At 37.0% G+C, this 12,679-nt stretch overlaps 1 protein-coding gene across 7 annotated transcripts in view; it reads left to right on the top strand.

Annotated features, from left to right (window-relative positions):
* Positions 1-12,679, top strand: part of LOC124159306 (protein phosphatase 1 regulatory subunit 12C) — a 206,155-nt gene that overhangs the window by 53,630 nt on the left and 139,846 nt on the right. For 6 of the 7 annotated variants that reach the window (XR_006864944.1, XR_006864943.1, XR_006864942.1 and 3 more), the window contains exons 3-7: positions 1,342-1,460; positions 2,010-2,178; positions 6,349-6,496; positions 8,379-8,611; positions 11,569-11,714. Coding sequence is in view for 1 of the 7 variants with exons in the window: in XM_046535037.1 (XP_046390993.1) it covers positions 1,342-1,460; positions 2,010-2,178; positions 6,349-6,496; positions 8,379-8,611; positions 11,569-11,714 (815 nt within the window). In the remaining 6 variants the exon portion in view is untranslated. The remainder of the gene's footprint in view (positions 1-1,341; positions 1,461-2,009; positions 2,179-6,348; positions 6,497-8,378; positions 8,612-11,568; positions 11,715-12,679) is intronic. The other variant, XR_006864940.1, reaches the window with a different exon arrangement.

Raw genomic sequence — 12,679 nt, 5'->3', positions numbered from 1 at the left:
TTGGAAAAGAGAATCTTATTTCTATCAAACAAGTAAATGCTAGTAATAATACATGAGGGCAGCAGCATATATTGTCTAATTACTCCCTCTTCCATTTGTCTTTCAGAGAGGTAGCATAAGCTTGTGTTATAAAGCATTGTATTTTGATGCTGATATTGTTTATAATTAGTAGCATTTATATATTAACTAGAAATCAGATTATCATTTCTCAAACCACATTAGTTAGTAATACCCCACAAGGGATATTACAAGGGATCTGGGGGTGACAAAGCTAAAGTCTACAAAAAGAAAAACAAACTAACTGGGATTTGTGGGAATGCTTTACCTAGGAATTCTTGCCACATTGATCTATCTTCCCAAGCTCTTCACTCTTTTGTTATTGAGATGGCAATTTAATTCTGGATTTTTCCATTATGATTGAGAGAATTGTCTTCTGAATGGTAAATCAGTTGTCAAAACATTGACTGTCATTCACTCCCAGAAGAAGGTAAACATCCTTCAGTTAATGGAAGTTCTGATGGCACTCCACTCGTGACATGGATATACACAATATGTTCATTACAATTCCATATGATATTCATCTGCCAAGAAAGATATATGAACTCTCATCAATGTAAGAAATTTGGGAAGAAACGTTACCTCGGCTCTTCCAGGGTACCTTCAAGGAGACTGACCTTAGAATAGATCAAAGAATGGATGTACAGGTGAGCTTCGCAGCAAATATTTGGCTTTTTCTTTTGAAAATGGCGAGTAGGGTAATTGGTTAATATTACCTTATAATAGTCTGCCCTTTGTGAAAGGAATTGAAAGGAACGAAAGTCATCAATTCCCAAAAAACCATCATAGTAGCTGTCTTTGAAGAATGACATGTATTCAGTCATCATGTAATAATTTAAGTCACATTCAAGGAGAATGAAGCCGTTAATAGCCTCTGCTGATCTGGAAATAACTTAGCACCATTAGATTGATTTTTTACAAATATTTTCTGGTGTAGGAATTAGGAGGGGAGAACAATATGATCTGAAGTGACAAAACAGCCTACTGAGTCAAAGGTCCCAGCTGTATTTGATTGTTCAGTATGGAGGAGCATGGGATGGATCCTGCTCTTAAAATTGGCCAAGTCTTGGTGCATATTATTTTCTTACAGCTGTAGAATGGATAATTGATTAAATTTTCAGATATTTGTTTCTTATTCTCCCATTGCAAAGGACTTTTGTGTGATGTTGAAATCAACCTTTTCCTTTTTGTTAAATTGTCATCAGGGGTCATACTGGTACTTAGGATTTCTCTTTCCACTTTCTTCTTGATTTTAATTTTCCATTTTTTTGCTGTTTGTGTTAGGTTCCTAATAGAAAATGGAGCCAATGTTGCTTCAGTCAATAATGATGGCCATCTTCCACTGGATATTGCGGAGTCGGATGAGATGGAGGAAATGCTGAATGAGCAGGTTTTTGCTAAAGGTTTGTGTTAGAATTATTTAATTAAATTAAGTGTCAAAATTAAAAATCCTCTCAACACTACAACTTGAGATTGTGATGTAAGGCGTTGAAAGTCATGTTGTCATTTATGTGGTTTAGTTCTCTTATTAAGTTAAGGTCTCACCCTGTAATCTCTTCTTCCATAAAGGAAATAATGATTTTTTTAAGTAATTCAAAATTTTGCTTCACTTCCCATTGCTTCTTAAAAGATCAGCAGCCTTCTTTGTTATTCTGGTTGTATGTTATTCTCTGGTTCTAAACTGGATAATTTAATGTTATTCTACCAATGGTTTTTGTTGTGACTCTTTACCCATCCTGATTGTATGTGTTAGCTGATACTGATATTGATAAGCATTGCATCTCAAATGAGGCTCAATTTGATTTCCTTTGGAATTAAATATGCATGCATGTTTAATTTTAATCTACAATCGATTGGAAATTATTTGGCTCATAGTTGTACGTATAGCCTTAGCTTCTTGGTGGATTTTAGTATTTCAATAAATTTTAAACAGACTGTTGGTCTTATTTCAGGTATAGACTGTGAAGAAGCTAGAAATGAGGAGGAGAGGTTAATGATGCTTGATGCAATGGAGTGGCTGAATAGTGGAGGTGAGGAGGCCAGGCACGAAGTTCCACATCCAAAAACTGGAGCCACAGCACTGCATGTAGCTGCCGCCAAAGGTTATATTAAAGTGATGAGGTGTGTAAATAATGATAATGATTTGTTTATTGCTTGTGTGTTGGTAATGAATTACTTTAAATGGTCACATGATTGATTTTTCTGAAATTTGATCATCCTATGATATTTTGGTCATTCTTAATAATTTTTGTCAAATCCTGGAAGGGGACCAGGTAGTAATGGGCACTTTGTGAGCAAGCCAACTATATTTGCTCCAGTAAGAATTCCGAAAAGGAATAATTATTTGCCTTGATTTGGGATGAAGGGTGAATGAATTTTCCATGGTGAAATTTTTGCTTGTGCACTTACGAGTGATAACATAAAATAATGCTCCTTCCTGGCTAGTCCACTGTAATTTCTTTTAAAAAATCCCAAAGCTGAATTGAGCAATGCAGAAGTCATTTGTCAGAAGTGTTGACTCATGATTCACTGTCATTCCTCTAGTATTGAAATCTGCACTTAATTTCTCTCTCTGTTTTTTCTTCTCCCATAGCTCTTACTACTAATACATTATGCACTGTGCACAATGATGCAGTGCACTATAGTGTGCCTTATTACTAATACACCATTCCCTTAAAAGATTCCCTCCCTTTATATGCAGGAATTGGTAGATGCACTACCATTCATATGCAGCCCTAAGTATATAGAATTGTCTTCCAGCTCACTTATTGAATGAATCTCATTGAATCGTGTCTTTCCTTTTCTGATTCCTCAAAATTTTACCACAGTCAGCTTTCTTTTTTTTCATGTATACTTTTGTTGTCTTGCTTGAGAAAGAGCTGGCTCAAGTTGTTTAGTTTCTAATAAGTAATCTATTACCCTCCAAGTTTTATCGTTGAATTTAATTTTATATGCTTTCATCAATAATATTTTCTGAATACAGCCTCGGTACAACGCGGTATTTTTGTCCGTCTCCATAAAAGTTTCTTTGGAATTGAAATTAATGCTGATGTACATAATCATAACACCAGAGCGTCCAGGGATTTTAGGGTGGTCACTCATAGCCTCACCCTCTTTAGTAAAAACCCCCTTTATGTAGGGGTGAAATTGTTCAACTGCCTCCCACATAAATTAAGGGAAACAAAACCCTTTTCACTGTTCAAATCCCAACTGTATAAATACCTCCTCAGTAATTCCTTCTATTCTGTGGATGAATTTATTTCGTTGAAGTGGAATACTTGACTGGTACTTGTATATATATTTATGACCTATGTATATTTTATTTTCCTCTATTTTGACTTGTTCTATACATGTAACTGCATGTCCTGGAGCAAATAAATAAATAAACTACAAACTCCCTTCTCCCTACTTCCAAGTCTGCTGGTAGGAAAAAATTTAGCACTATTAATTTCTGGCAAAATACAAATTCTCTTGAAAATAGCCTTAGACATACCTAAAAAGACACACAATTTATCAGTATTAATTTTAGTTATTGTATGATATTAAAGGCAGTTGGCAGAAATGAGAATAAGCAGCTTGTATTTAAAAATTTTGAGAATTAGTTGATATCCCAGTAATCTAATTATATTTTTGTTTTTTTCCTATCTTATGTTCTTTTAATTTGATAAAAGATGAGTACTTACATTTGTATTATGTTATGAAAATATTATTTATGCTATGATGTATGTGGTCATATGAATTTTAAATTTAGTGCACATATCTGATTTTGTAATGCTTGTGATAATCCATTAATTTCATTGTAGTTTGTTTGATCGTGTGTCATATTCATTTCTGTTCTTGTTGTTGCAGTTTGTTTCAGTAAAATTTATTATAATGGCAGATTTATTTTGTTTAGGGAATCACCAGCCTTAGAATCATTTAACTTCTTATAGATTCCCACCTTATTTTCTGAGATGGGGTACTTGACGTGAAGTGGTTATAATGCACCTGTGAAAAGTCAGTAAAATATTTTAAAATTGCCATTAATGAATCAGGAAAAGTCAGTATATTTTGAAACGTGAAAAGTAGGGATGGGTCGAATAGTAGATTTCTCGAATTCGAATATCGAATTCGAATATTAAATCATTGCTCGAATATTCGAATACCTCGAATTTCGAATACCTCGAATACTAAACGATGAATGTGAAAATGTTTGACTAGGTCGCCTATGCAGTAGGAAACCCAAGATTTTAGCGAGTAATTGTGATTGCCTTTAAAGGATTCAAACAGGAATTTAGCTGATTAAGGGAATATTTTAATTTTTTGTAAACAATAGGGTAGTTTCCTTCATTAAAGAAAACGAAAGGTATTGATTGTGATTCGTTACCCACCATTAGTGTATTCATAATATACAAATTATTTCGTTCCAGAAATACCGGTTTAGACTAATGGCAATGTTCAATTTTACCTCATTTGAAAAAGGCCAGATTGGCGCCTATGCGATGCCACTCCACGTGACATCACAGGGACCTAGTTTCTACACGAGAGGATCGGAGTTTTACATTGTCTGAGGTTACCAATGCATGCATGAGGCACAGAGCTCAGGGAAACATGTCTTAATAATCACACAGTCTGTTTGATAAGGTATTAATAATCCTTATTTAAGCCAAGCGCTACCAGCTAGCATGGTACTCGGCTACCGGCTAGCATCCTGCGTCGTAATAGCGCTCAGAGCCTCGCCCCAAGGTCACCTCACTTGCGGGAGCGGGAACCAGAACGACGTCACGCGGAGTTTTTCCCGGCATTCATACTTACCCGTCGCGTATTCGCGCGCTTGAAAATTTTCACTTTTAATTTAATCGCGAAAAATAGATATCGTCTTATAAAACTCTAAAAGCGTTAAATACGTACTTCAGGAGTATTAATATTTCGATTTAGGCAATAAAAAATAATAGGAAACCACCCTATTTGAGCATTACGCCTCCGTCGTATTTCTTCTTCTTCCCGGTATTTATTTTCCTGCGCAAAATGCTTAAATAAAGTCAGAAATATGTCGTGTTTGGTCTTATTCTTTTTTAAATTACGCGCACATTACTAATATTTCAATCCAATAAAGGTGTAATAACAATTGCCGAAAGTCATTGTTAGACACCTTTCGGGCTAGTAGATGACTCATGCAGCAGTTGACCTCGAGAAAGGGGGAAATTCGAAGCAGGTAGGTAGAAAAAGGTCAGTGGGTGAGAAAAGGGGGTGGGTGCGAGACACGTTTTTATTTTTCTCGCGTAACTTGATATTTTTTTAAGCTAAGGTTTTTGTAATACAATCCCTGCGCGAGCTGGGATCTTTTGTTTGATTTCGGAGAAGAGGAAATCGTCAAGAGTGGGTGAGGCGAATGCTGAATGGAGGGGGATAGCAGATCGTGGGAAATGCGCCAATGTCACTATCCCACGGCACTGAGTTCCTCCCTATGGTAGTTTCATCTCCTGGGGAAGATTCAAAATAAGTGCCTGTCATTATTAGCCACACAGGACACACGGCAAACACCTCCTCTCATTTTATCAAAAGATGGATGCTGGAAAATGGTCAGTGGGGAGAAAGAGGGAAGGGTGAAACACGATTCTATTATTTTCCGGTAACTTGATATTTTTTTCAAAGCTGAGGCCTTCGTAATACGATCCCTGCACGAGCCGGGACCATTTTTTTGTTTTCGGGGAAGAGGAAATCGTCTGAGGGGGTGGGGCGAACGCTGAATGGATGGGGATAGCGGATCGTGGGAAATGCGCCAATGTTGCTATCCCACGGAACTGAGGTTCTCCTGATAGGGGACACCTGGGATTTTCGGATTTTTTTCATCCGATCAATTTCGGTTCCCCACGTCGAACTCTTTTCACCGCTCGAACCCGTGAATTTGATATATTTCGTCAGCTTCCCTAAAACGGCGCTGCATGCACTAGACGACTAGAGTTCTCATTTTTCCGAGTCAACTACCAACGACGTGCGAGCGACAGTGTATGACGCGAAATTCAAAGTATTCGAGGTATTCGAGACGGTACCTTTGGCATAACTATTCGAGATCTCGAATATCGAATACTTTCTATTATTCGAGGTATTCGAGTATTCGCGGATACTATTCGCACATCTCTAAATGCACCTGTGAAAAGTCAGTAAAATATTTTAAAATTGCCATTAATGAATCAGGAAAAGTCAGTATATTTTGAAACGTGAAAAGTGTATGAATTCTGAGAAAATGTTGGGTGTGACATGGATTTTTGGAAATATTTTATTAAGGTTATGCTTGAAATTTCTTTGAAGGCTCCTAATTCAAGCCGGCTGTGATGTAGATGCTCAAGACTTTGATGGCTGGACCCCCTTGCATGCTGCTGCTCACTGGTGTGTCAACGAAGCGTGCGAATTGATCGTTGAAGATGGGCTGTGTGATATGGATATAAAAAACTATGTTGTGAGTTTTTATTTATTGACTAGCTGACCTTGCAAACTTCGTACCGCCTCATAATCAATGAACAGTTTGATTACACCATTTATAAATCAAGAACAGCTGTACTCATAGGCGCCGACTCCATGGGGCCTGAGGGGGCTCGAGCCCCCTCAATAATTCGTTTGGGGGGGCGGAGCCCCCCCAATAATTCAAGAAATTAATTAAGTTATATTATGCAGTGGCGCCGACTCCATGGGGCCTGAAGGGTCCCGAGCCACCTCAAAAATTCGTTATGGGTGTGAGGAAATAATGTGTCAGGCTTGTCGATTTTCCCCGGAGTGTTCAGATATCGAGATTCGAGTTATCAGTGTTCTAATGTTGATCATATGACTCTTCTAAAATGCTTTAAAAAAACTTAAAACTCACTACTTATAAAATTTCCCCGGGCAAGATCCCCGGTTAGGGCCCCCCCAATATTTTTTGTAAGCCTGGCTGTACTGTTTTAATCATTTTTGACCTTATTATAATAAAATATGGAGAAAAAGCAATAAAACTTCAAAAGTAAGTATTAGAATGGCTTTTTAGAAAGACATTTTCTATATTCTATTTACTTGGGGTAGACCAGGGCACTTATAAACAGATTTTTTTAAGGTAGACCAGGGCACGTGTACACGTATTTTTCGTATGTCATCCACATCTTTGTTGTTAGCTGCCAAAATTGCTCGCTCACTTGACCATTTGTGATTTTTGTGTTTATCAATCATGTTCAAGAACACTTAGTTGATGAGCTCATCTTTCAATAAAACAAAATTTTAAATATTCGAGGGAAATCAAATCAATCTGCTTGATTCGTCGACAGGAACTATCATTGTTCTAAGTCAACAATTTCTTGGAGATTTGTTTACACACGCACGGTAGCAATGCATTTGTTGATGACTCAACTCGTGATGGACTTAGTGCAAAGTAAATGATTTCAATATGATTTTAATATATTTATTATTTCTAAACTATTAAAATGCTCTTGATATTGTTACGAAGCTCTGTCTTTAAATTGATAAAAACAAAACAAACTATCTAGTTTTGACTTACTTGACAGCTTTTTCAGTGTTACCAACTCCTAAAGAAACCCTTATATCAGGATTAATTTTTTTTTCTTTTACTAATTTTTAATGCTTATTCTGTTATCTGGGGCTGAGACCAATCCAAAAATCCATATATCATTTAAATTTGTACAGCTGTTTTCTAGTTATAAATGGTGTGACTAAAACAATTTTCGACTTTGTTTTTACGTATTGATAAATAATTCATTGTTTATTTTGATGCATCATTTTCTGAAAAAATGTCATATTTTGGCAACAGCAAACCCAATCCAACAAAATAAAGATTTTTCATAAATGGATGAGGAATACATTTGTGAATAATTTTCATGTGTGTTTGTTAGGTCTTTAAAGAATAGAAGGATGCCATTATTGCATTCCTGGGTTTTCCATTTACCTGTATTTGCATCTATAATTGTCCAATCAATTTTACAACCATCCTGCTGTATAATAATCTCCAGATAAACTTCATCCATTTCTCAACTTGTTATTTTGCTCAATTTTTTGCGATTATCAGTAAATATCATCTCTTCTTATGTAACTTCAATCCTTCATGTAGCTTAATAATGCTATTATCTCTCAATTGCTTCATTCTGAAAAGTCACATTGAAATTTGACATTGTGTAAGCATATTGGACTCAATTCCTTTGGTCTTTAAATTGGAGTATGAAATTAGTAATTATGGTTCTATAGGATTCTTCTTCATGTTTCGTTAACTATTCTCTGTCTCATTTGATTAAGTCATCTTTTGAATCTATGGTTTTCTCTTGGTATTTCGTTTTTCATATTTATATTCGTTTAATTTTTAGGGACAAACCGCCTTTGATGTGGCTGATCCTAACCTAAATCCATCCCTGGAGGAACTAAGGAAGAGGCAAGCGGGGCTTCTGGGATCCAAGAGAAGAAAGAAGAAAGAGCAACCAGAGACCAAGGTGGTATCATTGGTACCCACATCTCCTACTGGGGAGCCTGAAGAGGAAAGTATACCAAATGATGCATCTCATAAGCACCGTACAACCAAAGGCCAGGAACTGGAAAACAAGTAAGTTTAAGAGTTTCAAACATAACGTTTGAGGAGGTGAGAAGCCAAGCGGTACAAGTGATTTCTTATTCTAAGCAGAGTGAGGTTCAAAAGTTAGGTTAAGAAAACTATCAAGGTCAACTAGATATTTAGAAGTGCATTTGATTTTTCACTTGTCAGCACAGGACAGAGAAATGGGGCGATGGCTTTTATTGTGTCTCTTTCAAAATAAAACTTAAAGAATGCCATGTTTTGTCCTCAAATTTTCATATGATAAATTGAAAAACTGAATATCGCATTAATAGCTAAAAACCACTAAATTTTGGGGAATAATGTTTTTTTTTTCACAAAGTTTAGTGTAATTTTGCAGATGCTAAAGTGGCTAATTAAAATATTATGGTCTTTACCGTATAAATAATAACATAAATGATCTAAGGAGAAAATTCGTGAAGAAATATATTTGAAAAAATTCAGGGTCCATTAATATTATGAACTGATAGTTGGGTATCGATTACTAGTTCAAATCAAATTATGTTTCCTACTTTGAAGATTACCAATAAATTAATGAAGAATTACATGTGAATTTCGTGCAAGCATTTTTTGATACAATAATGGTGCATTGCTTACCAAGTAAAAATACACTTTTTTTATTTATTTCCAATCGTAAATAAGTAGAATTATGAGGCTTATAAATTTTGATCAGTTATTTTTTTTGCAGTTGCAGTAGACATGTTCCGTGGTCTTACAAAATTTAATTAAAACATGGTCATCAACATGCTTGAGTTGAATTTTGCGTCATTTTGTTGCTATTCTGAGTATTAATCAAAATTATTTTCTGTAATTGGAGCAACTTATGTTGCATTATCATTTCAATGTACCGTATAAGCTTGTGTAAGAGGCGCACACGTGTAAGAGGCGCACCCCTATTTTGAGGATCGAAGCTATAAAGAAAAAAGAATTTGGCGACATTTTTTTATCCTATCGTGCGGTGTTGCAGACGTATGCCTGGAATTTCGACAGTTATCGAAATGTCTTCTTTCAGTACTATTTGAAAGAGGAAATTTTGATAACTGCGGCGGCATAAGAGGGAGTAGAAAGAGTTCCGATCCTCTCTTTGCAAACGCCATCGCTCTACGTTGCTTGTCCTACTCACGAACAATTTTGTTTAAAAGCTCTCGCAGGAGTATTGCAATAGAATTGCAGCCGTGGAAAATTTTAAGGCAAAACACGACAGGCAAATGACATGAGCTTTCCCAAGAGATTGAACAACAATCGGGGCAATCTCAGCGCCGTAGGATAATAACCACGTCGTAGATTTAAGGCCCCTTGCACACGCACCGATTTTGGACGGCCGGTAAAATATCGGCCGTCCACATTCCAATAGTGAACAATGGGAGAGCATTGGAGCTTGCACACGTACCGACCACACGCCGGCACCGGCAAAATGCCGGTTAGCTGCCGGCTATTGTCACTGTGGATCGCCGACGCCGGCTCAAAAACTTAGCAACATATCGTTTGACCGGTAAAAATCCGGCGTGTGTGCAAGCATCGCTTCGCCGGTAAAATATCGGCCAATGTTTTACCGGCCGTCCAAAATCGGTGTGTGTGCAAGGGGCCTAACGGAACTACACTCGGCTCTCCATCAGCTAATGCCTCTGCCGTTTTTTTCCTTTCCGAGACTCCACAGGAAAATATCAAGTTGCAGGGGAACAATGGAAACGTGTTTCATCCCTACCCCATTCCGCCAACTGACCTTTTCCGGTCCACCAGGTTCAATTCCCCGAGTTTCTGGAGGTCAAATGCTACGTGAGTCACCTTCTGAGCTCGAAGATATCTCGATATCTTTCAGCAATTGTATGACACGCACGAGGTTCTAAAAAGAGTTAGACCTAACGCGACGTATATCATACAGCATTTAAGTTTTTTGAGCTCTAGTTGATTGACACAAAGATTTATAGCTAAAATAAGGCTACTAATATTCAGCATAGTCCAAACAGCACAATTTCGGAAGAAACAAGCGTAGCATAAGCGCATTCAAACAAGACGAGACGGACTGGAAACTCAGGCAACGCAAACTGCGTATATCACATTGCTGCGCCTTCGCCCCTTCGCTTTAAAGGCAACGACGTCACATGCAAGATCGGACGTGTTCTTCCCTTGCTCCTCCGCTCGTAGCTTTAAATACGGAGGGGAGGGAGCCCTCTTCCCCTCGACCTCTCCTTCAGCGCTCTTCACTTATAAGCATTTCCGATTTCTTCTTTCCACCATTAAGTCCAACAATGAGCACACTCGTTCGAATTTTTTCAACCGCAGGTTTTGACACCAATATTACTATATGCAGTATAAATGCCGCGGGATGCCCACTCGTGGCAATAAATTTAGCGCGCGCTCCGGAGCGAATCACCCCGCGCGATCTTTTCAATGTTCACCTCTGGGGTACCGACGTGACGGCGCGATGCTTGCAAGAAATTCAAACAGGAGCATTTTAAAAATACGCCACTAAGGGAGAAACTCCCCTGCCTGCCGCTTGATTTTGACCCAGGGTTTCAGATGACTGACTCACGCTGAAAACCAAGGCCACTCAGTTCCCCTTGAACTTGCAACCGGTGAAGGGGAGGGAGGGAAGATAAGAAGTTTGTGTAAGAGGCGCACCCCCATTTTCGGCTGCAATATCTGGGAAAAAAGGTGCGCCTCTTACACGAGCTTATACGGTATATGGTGCGATGAATCAAATATTTCATATATTATTTTGATGTACATTAAGTTTATATTTAAGCCTTTATATGTCCTATATTTGTCTAAATTTTATAGTTTTATATAGAACTGGAAAATTCTCTGCCTGCATTTTTTCTAACCTTTGGTTAATCGATACCATTTTATTTAATAGTTAAATTAACAAAGACTTGAGGTAAAATTTTCTTAGTCGTTGTCCGATGCAATCAATTTTATTACAGCATGCATATATTTTATGATTGCAGTAGGATTTCCACAAATCGTGGTTCTCACAGTATTGAAGGTGAAGGAGTGAAGGACACCCAAGTAGACTCTGAAGAAGGTGGAAGTGGTGATAGTTTGCAGCGTTTAAGGCGAACTCAACCCAATGAAGATGGTGCAGCTCATGTCGGTAAGATGATATTTCAAGCAGTAGTCATTTGGATTAAAACCGTTTCTTTATGTAGTGTTATAATCCAAACCATGCTTTTTTCATTTAATATATTCAGATTTATTTTATTTATAGTACGGGAAATGTCAACTCTTTGTTAGCATTGCACAAAAAAGCGTTCTTATCCTTATATAAATATGCTTATCCATGCGTAATGGCTAATATTTTATTTGATCGTAGAAAATTAACATCTATGCCCTAGTCGTGATGAATGATTTCACTCTCTATGATGTGTATACATCTCTCTTTTCCTCAGCTGTGACTCAGTTTTTGTATTAAACTATATATTCTTCTAACATACAGACAAGTAGAAATATTTGCTGGACGCCTTGTCAGAATTCCATATTCCTTTTCCTCGTTTTATAATGTAAATTTGTCTTGTATGTATTGGCATATCCGGATTGGAAGCTTAATAAAAATAAATTTTTGATCTGTTAACATGAAATTCAGGGAACTATTTTAAACACTGCTGTGAGTTTAAGTCTTACACTGCTCAATAATTTGAGTTGTATCAAAAGAACTATTAATTGTACCATATGCTGATAAATATGACACATAATTTTTAAGAAAATGGTTGTTTGGATTATTGTTGTTACAGCTTATTACAGCTTCTACAGATTTTCCCTTTGTTCCTTAAAATATCTTCTTTCATATCCTTTTCTTTTATTCATGTAGATGAAGATAAGTTAACATTAGTTGAAAAATCCTTGAAGAGGAACAAACCAGACGTACAATTTGTCTCCATTAATATTTCATACACTCAGTTTTTGTGGACATTACTTTGCACTCTAGTTTTGTTTTGTTCAGTAATAGAGAGTCAAGTTAAAAGAGAAGGTAGTTCTGGGTGCTCTTGCTTCTCAGTTGATATGGTAATCATTTATGGAATTTAAAGTGTCCGCTTTCAGAAGTGATTAGAGGATGAGACA

This window comes from Ischnura elegans, chromosome 5 (genome assembly GCF_921293095.1).
Source record: "Ischnura elegans chromosome 5, ioIscEleg1.1, whole genome shotgun sequence".
Lineage (NCBI taxonomy): Eukaryota > Metazoa > Arthropoda > Insecta > Odonata > Coenagrionidae > Ischnura > Ischnura elegans.
Note: the sequence above shows the minus strand (reverse complement) of the source record. Positions and strands in the feature narration are given on the sequence as shown.